This window comes from Triturus cristatus, chromosome 6 (assembly GCF_964204655.1).
Source record: "Triturus cristatus chromosome 6, aTriCri1.1, whole genome shotgun sequence".
Lineage (NCBI taxonomy): Eukaryota > Metazoa > Chordata > Amphibia > Caudata > Salamandridae > Triturus > Triturus cristatus.
In genome coordinates, this window is record NC_140589.1 from 540,697,137 (window position 1) to 540,716,187 (window position 19,051).

A 19,051-nucleotide genomic window follows, 5' to 3' on the forward strand; every position below is an offset into this window, starting at 1 on the left:
TAGTGTGCCCTGGCCCTAGGCCCTCAGGCAGAAATGATACCCACACAGAGAAACCCAGTTACAGAGTGAAAATGACGTCCAGCACGTGCACCAGGCCCTTTTTATTGGCAGGGTCACATGTCCTGTGACGCCGATGCTGAATGGGTGTGGTGTAGGTGTGAACCAGCCGTGAGGGATTGGCTGTGGCATGCTGACAACTAGACCTGTGAGCAGCAGATCCCTACAGGGAAGTCCTGGGATATGTAGCGTTGTCGTCCCCCCATGAGCGTAAGCGGAAAGGGCTGGCCTGGCGTATGCCAGTCCAGCATAAGGATGTCAACAATGACCCCGGGACTCTGGGCGTGCTTCCGTTCTGGGCTGGACCAGGAAGTGACTAATGCGTTTGTCTCCGTTCTAGTGTCGGCAATGTGTCACCCTGTGACCCAAGTCCCACAACATGAGCAACATGGACATAGAGAGGAATAATTGACCCTACATTCATCTATACCTCCACACTTGCAAGATCATAGACATGACACATCGGTGTGACAATTAATGTTTAATGCACATTCAATGGAGTGTCGTAGCTGGAGCAGTACAGGGCCATGCAAACCTTACGTTACATTGATAGCCCATGGAGGGCCAGCCAGAGTCCTTCAGGGAATGACAAGTACATAAGAAGAGGAGGAGTTCAGTCCACAGTCTAATAGCTGTGTCATCGGTGACCAAACAGAATATGGCAGTCCATGTCGAGGTCCAAGGTGAGTGTCGCAGAGTGCATCGGGGGACAGTGGAAAGTGATGATGCAGAGGGCAGAAACAGGCCAATATCCAGAGATGAATGCTACCGCTTCCTTCTGACCATGAGTGCAGATTCATCCGCATCTTCGTCCTCTGCTGTTTCAGGTGCCTCGCATGTGGGTGGTGGTGTTCTGTCTCCAGCACTGTGTGGCAGTGACACCTCCGGGGCCGGAGGTGGAATGTGTGCCGCACTGACACATCAGGGGCCGGAGATGTGGATGGAGTGGTAGCAGCAGCATGCATCAGCGACAGGTCTCATGGCAGAAATGCCATGAAGATGGTCTTTAGGGCATTGAGGGACCCAGCTACCTCTCGCTGGTGTGCAGCCGTGGCAGCCACCCTTTCCCCCCGTGTCCGCTCCCTGTCCTCCATGAGCCTCTGCATGAGTCCCAACTCCCGGGCGAGCTCGCTGGAGGCACTGTGACTGGACAGTCGTTCTTGTCTCTGAGTCATGACTCTGGCGATGTCAGCCATGGTTCATTGGAGGGCATGGAGCGGACTGTCGGTGTCAGTTAGGGACTGTGAGTGGTCCCTGATGGGACTTAGACACCCACGTATGACGTCTAGTTTGGCTGCCATGCGGTTGAACCCCACCTACACCTGTTCAGCCAGCTTCTCCTGGCACACCAACACACGGAGTTGGAAGGCCATGTGTGCACCGTGAGGGTCCTGGGAGGCAGCCCTGGTGGTAGGTGCTGCCTGCTGTGAGTACTGTGCAGGGGGTGGGTTCTCCTCTTAGCATCTGGGCTGCCCTGCTCCTGGATGTGGGCTGCGGAGTCTCTCCACAAGCTGTTGGAGGGCGTCAGAGTCAAAGGTGTGGTGGTCCTCTTCGTCATCAGAGAAGAGAGGTTGGAACTGCTCTGCATGAGGTGTTGTTTCTCCCTATGCACTGTGAAGGGGAGATGCAGTTGAACATTGTGTTCACATGTATGTTGACGCATTGTACATGTTTACATTCAGACTGCTTGACAGCGTACTTTGTGACTGTTTTGGAGGAGCTGCCTATTTGATGCGGGACATTGGACATTCTGACAACATCACGGATGTGTCTTTGTACTTGTACATTGTCAACTCACATTTCCCTGCAATGCCATATGTGATTGCCCAGTTTTTGCCCACAAGCGGCACCAGTTGTGTCCTATGTTCTGTTGTGGACATGTTTCGGACTGTGCCACATTGTTGTCAATGTTGATGTGCTCTGCATGTGATGTGTGTGTGTGCAGCATTTTGGGGGAGTCGCCCCTGCACTCTAATTTGGCTGCCCCTTATCCCTTACATGTGGTGTGCCTCTGACTTCTGTGCTTACACAGTGCTGTGATGTTGCATACTTGGGTGCATTGGTCTCTTGGTGAGAGTTTGGGGTCTGGAGCATGGTTTGTATGCAGATGTGCTATGCTTACTTGTGCATGTGTGCCATTGTGCCCATCTCCTCCCGTCCCCCAGTCCCAGGTCGGTACTCACCCTGTTGCTGTTTTGTCAGGTCATGTTGAGCAGTGTCCGGTCCTCCAACTCCTGCCAACGTCTCCCCACTGATGACTGTGGACACCATTTCCTCCATCTCGTCCAGCGCCTCCTGTGGCGCTGGGCTCCCACCTCCAGTCTGCATTGTTGTCTTCCGGTTGTTTGCAAGTTTCTGCTTGGTTTTACCCTTGACAATGTTCCAGCGCCTCTTGACCTGTTCCATTGTCCTCTTCAGCACTCCGACTGCATTCACCTTGTCCACGATGGTCTGCCATATTAAATTTTTAATTGCCAGTGACCCAGTGGAGGGGACGAACAGTAGTTGATGGTGTTCTATCACCTTCGTTATCAGGATCCTGTATTCCTGCGGACAGAACCTTTTCTTCCTACTCTTCTTGTCCTTGCCCTTCCCTGACCTGAGGTCCCAGGCTAGTCCTCCGGGGGGCTTGTGGGGTTCTGGTTGTCCTCTGCACTTGCTACGGCTGACTCCATTGTGCTTCACTGTTGTTTGGCTTTTGTATGTGGCTTTTTCCAACTTTTGTAGTGCATTTTCTCGCATGTCGTGTGGGGATTGCAGGCCTGTGGCTGGTTTTCACTGATTTTTGTATCGCCATTTGCGACATTGACGCTTTTTTTGCATTGATGTTTCGCATTTTTGTGGCGTCGCATTGATTTTAACGCGTTCATTTGATGCGTTGGGGTGGGTCTATAGCATGGTGCCGTCGTGTTGAGAATACCACGTTAACACAGTGTTATTTTCCCGCGATAGACTTCGATGTGAAGAGTTGCATTAAGCTACTTTTGCGGTAGTTATCACACGTTCTTGAGAATATCCCTCTTGGTTTACACTCTAATGTACACAAAGCCTAAAAATGCCAGAAATGTGAATTTTAATTATGTTTTTTCAGACCAAATCAGTCTTCACAGTGGAATCTCGCTAAGTGCACCAATGTGTGTCTTACACTTTGAATCTCTGTAACTTCTGTAGCTTTGTCGAGACTGCTAGTGATAACTGTGTATGTACGCATGTGCACTAGTATGTATATGTGTTTATGTGTGGCAAAATGTGTGCCTATTTGATATTTTGAGTGTCAGTATGGGAGAATGTGTGCACGAGTGCTCTGAGCAGTGAATGATAGGAAATGGGAAGGAGGAAGTCTGCTGCAAAAGCTTTTTACACTTAACTGCTACTGATTTGAATCTTCCTTCGTCTGAAGAACGAGCAGGGGAACACCAGTGTCTGGATGCATAAGAAGTAAAAAAATACTTAGCAGCGAGATGATGAAAATCAGAGCACGAACCAGGATAAGCTTCAGAGGCAAAGGGCAGGCACCAAAAAAGGGAAAGGCAGGAACCACAAAATAAAAGGAAACAAATATAAGGCAAACGGCAGCAACAAAGTAGTGCCACGCTAACAAAAACGTAGTAGTATGCAGGAGATTTATGCTCGCAGAATTCGGTGTAGTTCCTGCTATCTGTGATGCTGTCCCTTTCAATGGTAGAACATCAGTTGTGATGGTCCTCCTACATGCTGTTTGGCTGCTGTGTCTGACTTCTCCAACCTGAAAGCCCTGTTTGAAATGTGAAAGAAACACAAGAAGCAAATGTACTTTCGACTTGGAAAACAATGAAAAAGGAAGGCAGAATGTTAAGGTGGAGTGCACAACCCCCTGAGATGATTTTGCACCCCCCCCCCCAAGCCCTCCAGGAGTGGTGGGTTCTACTTTGTCTTCAGAAAACTTTTCCTGCTCAGATGTCTTCAGTGTTATTTTTGATAAGAGAAAATTAAGCAATAATATCATCATTTAATGAGCGTGACACATTGGTTGAGTCATCAAAGAGCATTAACTATTATTCTCAGCATGTAGGGCCTGATTTGGAGTTTGGTAGATGGAAGCTCTGCCACCAATGTGCCAATATCCTATCCACCAATCTCTAACTCAGGTCCTTCATGGTGGTAACATTTTGGTTGAGTCATAAACCAACACTTTCATACGGTAAGACTTCCAAACTACATTTATCTGACTCTCCAAACCCTGTCACTAGCTGTTTGCCTCCCCTCCCTTACTTAACTCATGTCACTTTCCATCTCTGACTGTCTTCCGTCTTCCAACCCATGCCACTCACTGTCCCTTCCTGCCGCTCTACAACTATTCCCTGTCAGTAAATGTTTCTGCCTGCTTTTCGACTCTCAACGCCTGTCAACAGCTGCTTCTACCGGTGCTTTCACTTTACAGTCCCTGTTCTTCTCTGTCTGTCATTGCCCTCCCTTGCCACTATCAGTTTGACTGCCCCCCACTCCTATCACTAGTTGTCTTCGGCTGCCCTCTCCTGTCACTATTTGAGTCTGCCTGCCTTCCCAATCTACAACTCACGTCATACTTGTCTCTGCCAGCCTTTGCCTCTCACCAGATTTGTTTGCCTGCCTGCTAATCCAAAATCCCTACTTGCCTTCTCAGGCTGCTGAATGCATCTGCCTGCACTCACTCTCCAATATTATTTCTAGGTGTCTCTGCCTGCCCTCCCACTCAGCAGTCTCTTCCCCTATCTGTTTTTGTTACTGAAGGCCGCCCATATCAATGTGCCAGTCATCGTCAGCCTTCATGCCTCACAATCCCACCCTATCATTGTGCCCATCGTCAAAAACACCTAATGGCTGACAATCACTGTAGCTGAATTTCTGTCTAATCATCACTTATTGTGGGTTGAATGGCGTTCTCTCTACAGCACACACCACCGCTATCTCACCCTTCAAAACTGAAACATCCAAACACACACACAAACACACACTTACACAAGCACACACACGCACACAGACACATAGCACCATTGCCATACACATTGAGCACCACATACAGCCCTTATAACAAAGAGAACATTAGGCTGAAGTATCCCAGACGTTTCCGTTTTTGCCAAAGATTGAAACCTCCATTTGTAGCTCATCAAGATAAAATAATAAGAAATCCAATAGTTGCTGTGATGTGTGAATCCAACATGTAGGTTCTATCGCTGCAGTAATATTTTTGAGGGTATAATCATAGCAAGGTGACTGCATTTCTATCAAAACTAATGTACCATTACAGCCCCTACCAAGTATGAGAGGGTGGCCCTTATGAAAGGTGCCATAACATAACGAGTATTTGTAGAGCGCACGCTCACCTAGAAGGGGTCTTGGCGCGGAATAACAGATGTTACTCATTTTATCGACCTTAGATGGATAAAAGGCTGAGTGGATTCGGCGGGATTTAAAACTATGACCATGTGGTGGAACACAGGCCTCTGCAGTGGACGCATTTTCTTTTTTTGTGGAGTTTTATATAGCACGAACTAGACCTGAAGGTATCAATCAGAGCGCTTTGCACGAGCACCAGTTATGTTACAGACTGACACATTCATTTTTTCTTGTTAGGCCCATTGTCCCCATACCTGATATGGAGAAGCTGTAACCTTTTCCTTGCAATGAAGTTAAACCTTTGCTGGAGAGGATCTCAGTGAAGGGTTGAGAATTATACAAAGTAACACTTTGTATTCAAAGATGAGTATGCCGATTTTATAATTATGAGTTATGTGCTATCTCCTGAGAATAAAAACATTATTGTAGTGTAAGAATATTTCAGGGAATTGATCTCAACTACCAATATGACCATATTTTGTTTACAAATATATTGTGCTTCAGAACTGGCAACAGAACATCTAACCTATCCCTGGAAACAATGTGCACATTTTGCCTGATAACCACTAGAAACGTTACTGGGTTATTGAGCATCATATAAGTCAAAATGATAGTGTATTCCACATTATAAACCAATTCTGAGTCGAGAGTTCGAGCTCTTCCAGTGGCATTTCAATATTTCACTTTCAATAATTGCTTCTTCAACCTATCCCCATTACATGTAACTAGTTTCCTTAGCACAGATCTTCGCTACAATTGGCACTGCTCAGTGCTTTAAATGGAAAAAAATAAGTGCAGGTACTCACAAAAAAAAGTAGTGGATTGGGGGCGGAGTTTGGGGCGGGGCAAGGGGCGGGCTATGTTTTCCAATAAATGGCACACTGACAAATCAGTACTAGTGCTGCAGTTTTTTTTTTTTAAAGCATGAATGCATGGATGTAATCTAGAGGGCCAGAATTTTGTTTCATGCAAATCCCTCTCATTTAAATTGTTGATGGGCGAAGATTTGCGCGTGATTAAAACAATGGGCATACTAACAAGCTGTGTCCCTGAACAATGTGGCCCACGCTCGCAATCAGGATTTTTTGTCACCTTCAGACCCCCTCTGAAAGGGACCCTGCAGCGATACTCTACCTTTCACTCCAGAGATGCACACGCAGCTCTGTGTTCTATTGAAGGCGAGCTGCTCTGCTGGCGCTTTTGAACCAGCGCAGCCCAGGCTTCAGCTTGGTTTGAATGGCGCTTTAACCCATTGTAGGCCGTGCAGAAAGACCTGCCAAGGATGGAGCGCAGCACCAACCGCATCAAAACCAGGCCGTTATGAGTACCGGTAGTCCCCTTTCCAGAGGAAAGGTCCCGGTACTTAAGGGGAGAAAATATAAAAGTGCCGGTAGTCCGTACCAGTGAGTACCGGCCCATTTAAAGCACTGTGCTACTGCTGTATCTTAGCTAACTTTGTGAAGCAATTGCCAATTTTGGTGCAAATCCACCTACAGGGTCATACATTATAGGCAAATCAAAAGATTTTTTTTTATTGTGAAGTGTGTCTAAACCACAACTCTACAATGGTGGCTGCCACTGTGCAATTTAAATGGTTTTTAAATCTTTGATATAACTTAGGCCGACTAGTTGTAAACACATGTGGACCAAAATATGGTTTGATGAGCCCATTCCTGTGTATCAGGAGCCAAGATAATTCGAACAGGAATAAAATAATTGGGAATGGTGCATGTTGCTTTCTCTGCAAGTTCGATTTTTTGTGGCGCATGTCTGGACAAGTGCCCCCATACCCAGGTCAGATTGCAAAACGAGCTAAGTTAATACATTTTATTAAAAACATATGGATAACTTTAAGATTCTCTGCATTTAATACGTCATACTTTTATATTCACTCAAGTGAATATGCAAAATAATTGCATTTAATGTGTCTTCGAAGTATGTATTGAAAATGTATACTTTGGGGCTTATTTATGAGAGCCCTGAATCACTTTTGCACCACGTTAAATGGTACATGTGTGATACAGGGCTCTCATGAGATTTATGAAGGCACGCAAGGCCAACGTGCATCGCTTTGAGTGGCCTCTTAAATCATAAGGGATGTGACCCTTAAATCATAAGTGATGTTACCCAGTGCAAATTGCTGCATTGCCTTATTCTTCGCCCGGGAGAGGTTCCATGGTTGCTGCATGGGTTTTTTCAGCAGCACCCATGGAATTTGATGTTGTCTCAGATTTACGAAGTGATGTAAACCTGGGTAGCGTCACATGCGTACACCTCCCGCAGTGAGGCATAATTATATGCTAATTTCTCCTAATTTTTTCCTCTTTCCATGTGTACTACATTTTGCAGCACACATAGAAAGGAGGAAAACGCCTCATAGGATTGTTTTTGTGCAGGAAGGTATCCCTTCCTGCACAAAAACAATCCTGCCTGCAACAGAGGCACACTTGCAACCTGGTGCAAGGGTGCCTACGTTGGCGCTAAGCTGCCAAATGGCAGCAGCGCAGGCAGAAAGGACAGAAATGCACCACATTGCTTAAATACGGTGCATTTCTGCCCTTTCACTTTGGCTTAGGGCAGCACAGCAAGGTGCCTTGATGCCCTGCCTTAGAAATGCCATAAATGAGGCCTTTTGTGCTTAAGCTACAGTCTCTGGAACTATTTATTAGCATTCCAAGTAAAATGAGTTTCTCAGTTTCTTTCTTTCTTTTTTTTTTTTTTGCATTCAGGATCTTGGCGGAGACGATTTTTGATACGTGAGCTCTTGTTCTTTTACAGACATATGAAAGAATTTTCTTTCCATGGAATTTTTCGTATCGGAATCAATTATCTGTGCTAATTGTTTCTTCGCAGCACTTCTTTCTGTCTTGGAAGAAAAGCGTGTGCCCAAATTACTTTAGCTATCACAGAATGAATAGGAAAACAGATTGAAATAGCTTAATGTTCTATAATGTATATAGAATTAGAAAAACAGATTCATTCATCCGGAAAAGTTGAGCCCTCTTTATTTTGTACTTGACCTTTAATCCATAATATTTACGAGATCGCTGGCTGCTTATTTACAGCGAGTGCTGTGACCAACCAATTAATGCGGTGTGTTCCTTGTCTCTGTTTACGTTTACATCTTCATTAAACTCATTCAAATAAGAAGTGTACTTTAGGTAAAAATCTTATTTAGACACAGGTAATATAAGAAGGAATAAATCAATTACGTTTTATTGGAAGCCATCCGTACTTCAGCAATGATTCATCATGTCTCTGAGTCACAGGAAACATCTTGTCTCCTACAAGGCAGAGAATCACCAAGTGTCTCCATTTAACAGACCGTTTTGTTTGTGTGCAAGCATTTTCTTCCAATTTTCTTTGTCCACAAGCTTGACCTATTAAGAATACCTTGTGTGCGAGCAGAAAAAGTGTGTAGCCTTTGTGCCAGTGCAAAAGCAAACATAAATGAATGACTGTGTGGGCAAAAGGTAAAGCAGGGTGACGCCTACAAAAGGGCCTGATTCAAAAAGATTACGAATGTTGTATTCTTGGCCTGGATGGGAATTTCTTATAAATATCTAACAGAGTAACATATATTTACAGAAGGCATGCTAATTCAAGGAGTCTCTTGCCAGAGTTAAATTTGATAAATAGTTCTTTACGGAAATATTGCAGTTTAATGCTAGGACAAATTAACTAGACAATTTCAATCCAGGAAGGTGACCCTTCCTGTACATAATAAATCTACTCTGCACGCAGAGACTATGTTGAAAGGGTGCCCCTGTTGGAGCTACACTGCTGAGTTTAGCGCCAGCGGAAATGCAGGGCTGTACCATATTCTTGTAAATATGGTGTGGCCCTGCGTGTCTGAGGGGGTGGAGCGTGTCATTAGGCCACGGAGGGTAACGAAACGCTCTGCCACTTCTCTTGTAAATGTCTCCCTCAATATTTCCACCTGAATTTCAAGTTTGTCTGAGTGAAAGGTTAAGGCCGAAGATATCACCTCCATGGTATTTAGCAGTGGCGACCAGATAGAATTTAGAGAATTGAGGTTCATTTTAACTGGTGAATGCCTCCTCAAAATACCATAAAATGACTTAGGTTTTTCCTCATCACACCTAAGTCTGAGCCCTGAACTCTGCTTGCGGAGGTTTCAGAGTTTTCTGCGCGCGTTCATCAATGTCAAGTTGGCGAGCGAGGAAAATCAACATCAAGTTTGTGATCACGAGCATGGAAAATCAACCTCCCAGCGAGATTTCTCAACGCGGGCGGTCAGATTTCTCATTGCGAGTGGTCGCAATGGCTCGTGACCACTCCCATTGAGAAACTGTCAGTTTGCATTAGGAAAGCTGCTGCTTGAGTAAAAATCTACTCAAGGTGCATAAAGGAAGCTTGCGCTGTGCATCGTGCCGTTCGCGATGATTGCACAGTGCGGACAAGCATCTGGCACTGAAAATAATTGCAAAAAGCATTTATCTAATGCACTCCGCCACTTGCGGAGGTTCGAGTAGCGCGGTGGAGTTTTTTTTTGCACTTCGCAGAGTTCCGCATAGGGGAAATCCACGAACTCCCCCCAGTCTTAATCGCAGCCTGGTGAGGCAGGGGGCCAATTGGGATTAATCTTGTAGGATGTAAAGAGCATTTCCTGCCATGCACATGATTCTTCAGGGACCCCATCCAATAGGGTATATTCAAATGTGTTTGAAGATAAACTTTCTGGGCTCGTTCAGGGTTGCAATGTAGTGAAGATCGTTATCTATATATGTACAATGCTAAGTTAGCACAACCGCGTTAGATGTTAGAAAGCTATCTTGCCGCTTTTGCTGCTTTTGCACACGACACTGTAGTCACATGTTATTAAATTGAGAAATGCTTACTCGACTTTGCTTCACATGAGAACTGTCTGTTGTTCACATCCTAAACAGTGAGCAGCGACCTTGGTCTGTACACAGTGTAAAGAAACAGTCTGGGTCGCTGGACGGTGCATGTTGTTGGGTTCAGGTTGATCGGCCCACTATTTAGCCATAACACGCACGCAGCTGCAAATACCTGAAAGTCGGGTGCCATTAATATTGCTGTGTTACATGTTTTCATTACATTCGGAAGAAGAGCTTTCCCAGGACCAGAGCCTAGCTGATCCTGTGATGTGATCTCACTGAGCTGATCTTTATGGTATGGGGTTCCCCATTCAAGCCTAGAGACATTTTACTAGTCTAATAATAATACTATTAGTTTGCTAGAGAAAGGAAGGTGGCTTAGATCCACTGTCATTTTAGTATGATTACTCCTTTCATTCTTTATGGTATTGTAACTATGCTGATGGTTTTGATTTTAATCGTTTGTCTGCTTATGTTAGCCAAACTACTGCATCTTAGGACACAAGGTTTATAAAATAAACTCTTTAAACTTTACCGTGTCTCTGTTTATTCTGTTGTGGACTGATATGAGAATAATTACGAACAGGTATTTCTGATTCCCACCATTCCTGAGAAATACACTAAGTCGCTTGTTCTGGGTTGTCTATACATTGGGACCGCCGAGCTAAACCTCGGATAACGAATGGGACACTGATGCTGGTCGGATAAGGGGTTCTCGGTTCTGAGGTGAGTTTTTGGTACACCACAATTCACTGAGGGCCTGGGTTCCTGCGCATAGTTCTGTGCATAAGCAGAATCCCTGCAACAGCAACTGTTGTCTGCCTACAACAGTTGTCCACTGAAAGAAGCTGTTGTGCATCCCCTCATGTGAGGTTGTAAACCTTCTGACTAATTGCTATTGGTAGTTGAGCCCCTGTTCTGTTGTGTGATCCTGGGCCTGGACCACAAAGCATTGTTGGAGATGAACGGGAGCTCAAGGCCTGCTGCACATACTTTTGGTCTTGATCCTGCTCTTGCTGACTCAAGGGCCCTGTCAGTGGCACCGATGATTAATTAGGTCTGCTGTTTTCCACGCCAGAGTGGATCTGATCTGCTTCGATGGTGAGTTCAAAAGAATCCATTAGTTTCTTTGGCCCAATGGAAAGTGGGATCAAATTTAGTTAATGTTAAATCCACCTTATGTGTCCTCTCAATTGATATTATTGACTGTGACAGGGCCATGGGATTGCTTTTGGACTTTTCTCCCACATTTCCTGACTGGGTTGTAGCCTCCATATACTTTCTCCCGTTTCATGGTGGTAGGGTGGCGATGCAAAACGAGTAAGTGCAAATGGATGTGTGTGCAGTTGAGGGAAGCTCTAAGCACATTTATCAGTCTGAGGTGGTCTGGCTCACACCCTGCTATCCTGTAGATATCGCTATCAAAGACTCTGCTTAGTTGTTTGCTTAGGTGCCTTTGAAGCCGCCTAATCTCCTTGTCAGGTTCGCTCATCTTTTCTCCCATATTGTCCTGTTGGCCTTTTGTCCTGCTAAGCACTGTTGAGTGCTGTGGGGGCAGTCAGTACTGAAGGTGGTTATGTAACTTTATTGCTGACAGGATATGGATGTGGAGAGGATGAAGTATTGAAGGATTGGGGTAGAAAGGCATAGGTGGTGAAAGGTCAGGAGCGCTCACAGGAAGATGCAAGCTGCACAGGGACCTAACCCAGTCACTTCTGCACTAGCCCTCTGCTCTACCCTCAGCAGCAGTCACCAAAGCTGGGTATTAGAATCTGTGCCAAAACCTGAACCATTGACAAGCTGCTACTAAAGCTACTCCTATTGCCCCTGTCAATCCCTCCAGCTTACATCAGCTTTCACTGAAAGAAAAAAGATCGAAAAAGGTTAGAATCTTGCCCATTACAGTAGTCCTGTTACTGTGAGTAGCAGGAGACTCGAGTGAAGATTTCAGAAGGAGACCTCCTACAACAGAAGAGCCAGTCCCTCCGCATACTCTTTATAAAATTTAGCTGGAAGGTTATAGCTGCCAGGTGCACTCCTATTTTTGACCTGTTTAAATACTGATTGTATTCCTTCCTCATTAGTTGGTTGGCATAATGGTGCATGGTCTTCAGGTCCTAGCCAAGCCAATGTAGCCCTGTATTCCAGGGATATCTTCCCTTGATTTGGAGGTATATAGTTCTTTTTAGAAGTCAGCAAATGCCGCTTCTATGTTAGAGGGGTCATGCTTAACGTGGCTTTCAGATTTGTTTATGTGTGTTATGGAGGTCTCAACTCATTGAGGTCTTAACAATGTGGCTAGGGTGTGTCCTGATCTTTTACCTTCTCCCATCTTCTTGTGAGCCCATATTTACTCAAAAGTTGCAATTCCCTACCTGTCTCTTCTTTGAAGTTCTATCTATTAACTGAACTCATTGCACCATGTGTGATGGTACACCAATACCAAATTGTTCTGCCATAGCTGTAGGTTTTTTTCCTCCCCTCCCACACCAGGACCCAATGTCCCAGTAACATCCCAACAAACCTTCTCTAAAACAGCAACAAATATTTTTTTAAGTAACTGAAAGTGCAATAAACTGAGTGGGGAGTCCCTTTGTGAATCGGGCCCTCACTATCCTGCACATTGACTATCAATACCTTTTTGCATAACTCTTTGTTGATTCTTAACTGGTGTACAGGAGCATAGTAAGAGCATTTCAGACTAACAGGGTGTATAGTTCTCCACACATTATAAAGTTGCCTATCTGTGACAGATGCGTTGAAGTGGCATGAGGTCAATAGACTATTCATGCCTGATGTTGGGGGTATCGGCCTGTCAAGTTGAGCTTCAGGCACACAATTAAAATCCACACCCCTTAAGCGCGGAACAATTAAGTCTTGCATCAATGCAGGAGGGAAAGTCATCCAGAAATTGTGGCAGGTTGCTGTTAGGAGCATATACAACTACTAATGCCAATGGGCCTCCGTCCACACCCCCCTCGATCAACATATAACACCTCTTTTTATCAATGACTGTGTAAGGAATCACCAGGGGGACTGAGGGCGGGATCCACATTAAGACTCCTCAGGAATATGTTGAATATGTTGTGCTCATGACTGGCCCCCTCCACTTTTTGGGCAGCCTCTGGAGTTCTAGGCAGATCGAATGTGTCTCCTGTATGTTTGCCATATGCACGGCCTACACTTTAAGTAAGTATGGATCTTGTTTTGTTTAGTGAAAGATGCCATCCCATGCACATTCCATGTCATAATGGTGAACCTATGCGGCTCCCTTCCCAGAAAGTTTGCCCTTTTGGATAACTATATACTGGTGCTTTCTCCATACTGGTGGCTCAGCTTGCAAGCGTTGCCCCAGAGTGTTATCCTTTGTACAAGATGCAGTCAGTAATGTATCCCTGAGAACTTGAACAACTGTGTAACATCCAACCCCGTCCCCAGGTCTGTCCCACAACAGTGAGACAACCAAATCCTCCCCTACCCATTAAAGGTGTCCAGTTGAACTATCACAATCGTGAGGGGTAGGCACACTCCAACTAAAAGCTGAAGTAATTGCCCTGTGCCCCATTGCCGTTGATCTTCACTCTGTGTCTCCACTCTGTAGATGGGCAACAGTTTATGCCCCCTTCTTCCTTACCACCCCATCCCACATGCCATGGACCAAACAGATCATGCCCAACATGAAGGATATAATAGGGTTCAGTTCAGATGATCTGATTGGAGGTCATCGGAGTGATATCAGGTCTGATTGTCAGTCCCAGCTCAGCCCCTCCACCTGTTTGTTGGTAAATCACAGCGGGGAGTCTTTGGGTGACCAGAGCACAGCCACATCTGCCTAACCATTCTGCTCGAGCTCCGCCACAACCATGGCTCACTACTTGGCAGCCTGTCCTTGCTATGGTTTTCCACTCATGAGCCTGCATGCTCAGCACCGTGCCTTCTGCTGTTATCAGCCATCATGTAACGCTAGTGGTGTGACCATCATTATCCCTTTCACACTATCCAGCCAGGCTTATGCCTCCAATGGCAAAGTAAAGAAGACAGGTTTTCTTGTGTACGGCACCCAGAGCTTATCTAAGAACTTAAGTGAATATTTGATGTCAAGCTGTGTGAGATATCAGTTGAAGTACAGGATGGACTCATGACATCTCTGAACCTCCTTCCTGAAATCTGGTTGTCAACCTGTCATGAGCCTCTGCTTCTCAAGACTCATAAAGTATGGGTCTTGTCCCGGTAATTAAACAAGCTTGCCACTACTGGTTTGGGGGGACCCCGGTTTTCTGGTGGGAGCTCTGTGTACTTGTTCCATAGAGAAAAAATGTGATATCTTCCCTCCAAATACCATATTCACCAGCTGGTCTTCGAGGCAAGACTATGTTATATTAATGTTCATCAAGAAGGTCTCTTGGCACTGAGGTAGGAAGAGGAACTGCCTTTTGATTTATTCATAGGCTTGTTTGAATTGCCAAGTCTTCATTTTTTTTGCAGGACTCTCATAGTTCACAGAGGATCTTTTTTCAAGTGGGAAAGTGCTCCATGTGTGAGAGACATGCACGGAAAACCTGCCCCCAATCTCTTATTTTGCTTTCGGGAACAACGAGTAGATTGAGGTGTGCCAATCGAAGCTGGTGGTTTGGAAAATAGTGGTGAATTTTAGAAAATAAAAAAGCTGAGCTTTTTCCATGAAGAGATTTAAAAATAAGGCACACTATTTAAAAAAAATATCTCTGAACTACAGGAAGCCAGTGCAATTTATTTTTCAAGGGTTAAATATGGAAGTGTCTCGGCTGCTGAAATATCATCCTATCTGCCTGATTCTGTATACTATGCAGTCATAAAGCCAGAGAGAAGTCACAGGTATAGAGCAATGGCAAAGTCAATATGGGACATTGCTAAGATGATTATGATTTGGATAATAGCTTCGAAGGAAAAGTACCTTCGTACTTGTTTTATTTTTCGAAGGCTGTTGGAAACAGGCTGAAGTCAATGCACGGATCTAAGGCTTCGTAGCTAGATCCTCGTCCATGAGGATGCCAAGAGTTTTCAACACTTATGTTTTGTCATTATCTAGCTCAGTTTTGTTCGAGTTCAATTTCAGTTGATTGTTGTCCATCCAATCCCATATGTACAGCATAGTGCTTACAAAGTAGATTTTGCAGAAAAATCCAGAAGGACCAGTGCCCAAGTAATATCTTTGTCCTCTCGATCCCTTAAATCATCAAGGGCTGACAAAATGTCTGCCTCGGGTGAATGAGCAGAGCGGAAGCCTGCCTGGCAGGGAGAAAGAAAGGAGGACTCCTCCAAGAAGGTGATGAGATGTTGGGCCACATCTGCCTCAAGTATATTTGTCCCAAAAGGAAATAAAGAAATGGGCCTATAGTCTTTCAGGCGGGTCTTACCCAGCTTTTATTTGAAGGAGGAGTACCATTGCCTTCTTGAAGGAGGAAGGGACCTTCCCCTGTTTAGGGGCTTGATTGAGGAAGGAGATAGCTATATCTGGGAAGGGGGAGAAAATCGTTTTTTGAATTTATGGGGACAAATGTCATTGGGAGAACCAGATGTACCTTTACCTAGCAGTTTGTGGAAGCAGTCTCTGCTAATGACTGGGAAGGCCGCCAGAATTAAAGAGTTACAATTTTCAGGTGGAATAGACACATTTGAAGAGCTAAGATGAATACTGTTAGAAATGGGGGCCTCTAGTTGGCAATGGTTTGCACCTTTGTCCAAGTAGGGACCTTTCTCCCTAGTCAGAAGTTAGGAGGGATGCACTTCTAAAATAGCCCCTGCTCACCCCCTTCCTAGCTTGGCATGAGCAGACAGGCTTATCTCAGAGGCAGCGTGCAGAGCATTTGTGCATGCATACAGTAACACAGTGAAAACAGTACAAATGGACACCACACCCGTTTGGAAAAATAAACAGTTCTTTATCTTAACCAAAAAAGACCAAAATGACAAAAGTCCACAATACAGTTCTGAAAAATATGCAGTTTGCAAGAAAAGCTTAAGATTGTAATAATATCCACGAAACACAGTTCTGCGGAGTCGGTAGCCAGAGACGGAGCTTGAAACAAGAGTGTCTAACAGTTCCAGCCGACTGCGTCAGTACGGGCCTGCTAAAGAGTGGACGGACTTGTGAACAGTACATATCTCATTGAGGGTGATACGTTGTTGTGAGTTGCAAACATATAAGCGGTGCAGGGTGCGGTGCCCTCACGAAGCTGTGCAGGCAGCGGCTTGGTGACGATTATCCAGACGGTAATGGTGAAACCAAGGACTATGGTGCGGGCCGAGGCGGTACTCGATGTGAGGCTGGCAGGTTGCGGTGCAGGAGACAGAGCTGGTCGATGTAAGGGTTGTGCAGCAATGGTGTCGGCGATGTCCAAGCAGGATGAAGCAAGGCAGGACACGTTCAAGCAACGGCTTAGTCATACCCGTCCAGACGGCATTTGTGAGACCAAAGATGCGGTGCGAAGTGCAGCAGGACCTTCTGCGGTGTCTTCTCAACACGGACACCTGCAACGGACTCGGTGACAGAGTCTGCTGCTCCTTTCATTTGCAGCAACTAAAACCATTGGTCCCAGAGATGGTGCCCAGAAATTTCGAAGAGGTCTTTGCTGTTCCTAAGACCTCTTGGACAGCGGGAAAGCTCCACTTCAAGCCTTTGGAGACACTTTACAAACAGAATACATACACTAGGCCTGAGCGGTGAACTTCGCTCTGTTTCCAGAGTTTGCAGAGTTTTCTGCACTCCGCGGAGCTCGCGGAGTGCAGAAAACTCCACTTCGCGATGTGCAGCAGAGTTTTTTCCCCACTCGCGATCGCGAACAGTAAGTTTGCAAGCGCGAGCTGCCACTCAGATAGAATTTCTACCCGAGCGGCAGAAATACCAGCACAAACTGCAGTTTGCACTGCACTTCGTCACTCGCGGAACTTCGCAGAGTTTTTTTAACTTTGCAGAGTTCTGCGTAGCAAAACTACACCCATACCTGACATACACAGTCCTCTCCTTGGCAGAAAATAACCACTGCAGGCCAACCCCAGACAACACACAGCAGAGGGGCAGTACTTCTCCTTCAGCTTTTCCCAGCTCTTCTCCTTGGCAGAGGTTCCTCTTGAATTCCAGAAGTAGTCAAAAGTTCAGGGGTTTGGACCCCACTTTTACAGCACAAATTCCTTTGTTCTCTGGTGGCAGAGAAGCTCTTTGCCCAGCCAAAACCAGTTCTGTCCTCTCTGGTGCAGCTTCCTTGCAGGAGGTGGGAACAGCATTTTCCAAAGTAGACCAGGCCTATTCAGGTGTGAAACAAACCTCCTCCCTCTACTCTGAATGCAGCCCAGGTCCATTCAACCCTGCCCTGACTCACCCTGGAAAGGCAGGATGCACCTCAACCCCCGAAGTGGCCGTCTGAACAGAATGCACATCCCCTCAACTCAGCAGAGGCACACAAGATGGCTAAGCAAGAAAATACCTGCTTTCTAAAAGTGGTATTTGTAAACCCACAATATAAAAATCATCTTCCCTAAAAGATGTTTTTTATATTCTAAATTCAGGCATACTAAAGTTTACCTTCCCATCTTGACCCAATGGAAAGTTATGTTTAAAATATGTTCTAAATAAACTCCCATTCTATCCTATGGGACAGATAGCCTTTCCATAGTGAAAAACAAATTGCACAGTAATTTACGACTAGTACATGTCACATACACCAGTACATGTCCTACCTTTAACGTGCAGAGCACCCAGCCTGCAGGGGTACTATGGCCTACCTTAGGGATGACATATGTAAGAAAAGGTAAGATTTGGGACTAGCAATTGGGTGCACTTGCCAAGTCGACATGGTAGTCACAACTGCGCACAGACACTGCATTGGCAGGTCTGAGTTACCCTTGAAAGGATGCTTGTGTGGGTGGCACAATCAGTGCTGCAGACCTACTGCCAGCATTCGATTTACAGGCCCTGGGCACACACAATGCCCTGTAGTAGGGACTTAGTAGCAAATCAAATAACCAATCATGGAAACACCAACCCATCATAACAATTTACGGGAGGGGCATATTCACTTTAGCACTGATCAGCAGTGGTAAAGTGCCCAGAGTCATATAACCAACAAAAACAGGTCAGAAACAGAATGCCAAATAGCAAAGGTTCTGGGGATACACCCACTGGACAAACTAGGTCTAAAAAATACTATATTGTATCATCTTTATATTATCTATAAAGAAGAAGTTCAATAAATTACATAGCTCTTGTGAAGGGACCACAGGTGTGGATACTCTGTCAGGATTTGATAATTCCTTGACTGTTTCAAATCTAACCCTGGTTGTATTGTCTGATTCGATAATTTTATTAGAGAAAAGGTTGTGTTTGCCAGTAGAATTTATTTTATGTAATTTTTCAAGTTCTAAACATAAGCTTCTCTAAGTTCAGATGTATAAGAATTTCCCCATTTTCAGCTTGTCGAAGTTTCAATTTAGCAAGCTTTAAGGTCTTCAAAAACCATTTGCATGCTTCATGGTGTAGAGATTTTTTTATTTCTTGTATCGGGGCATTCATTCCATCATTGGGTCCTCCATTCCCTCGGGGAGTCCCGTGATGCACACATTATGGTGCCACGGGCACCTTTCTGCATCATCCACTTTCACTCCTACGGTAGCCACAGCTTTCTGCAGTTCCTGTAGATGGGCCAGCATGACTGTCACACTTGGTCGACTTGCTGCCAGCGCATATTCCGTAATGTCCATATGGTCCACGAGCATCTCTATTGTTAGCGCATCTAGTTTGG

The 19,051-nt window shown here is 45.2% G+C and overlaps 1 protein-coding gene across 5 annotated transcripts in view; it reads right to left on the reverse strand.

Annotated features, from left to right (window-relative positions):
- Positions 1–523: 523 nt before the first annotated feature.
- LOC146817381 (uncharacterized) overlaps positions 524–19,051 on the reverse strand; it is a 67,941-nt gene continuing 49,413 nt past the window's right edge. For all 5 annotated transcript variants that reach the window (XR_014962999.1, XR_014963000.1, XM_085610982.1 and 2 more), the window contains one exon: positions 524–3,811. Coding sequence is in view for 3 of the 5 variants with exons in the window: in XM_085610982.1 (XP_085467108.1) it covers positions 3,765–3,811 (47 nt within the window). In the remaining 2 variants the exon portion in view is untranslated. The remainder of the gene's footprint in view (positions 3,812–19,051) is intronic.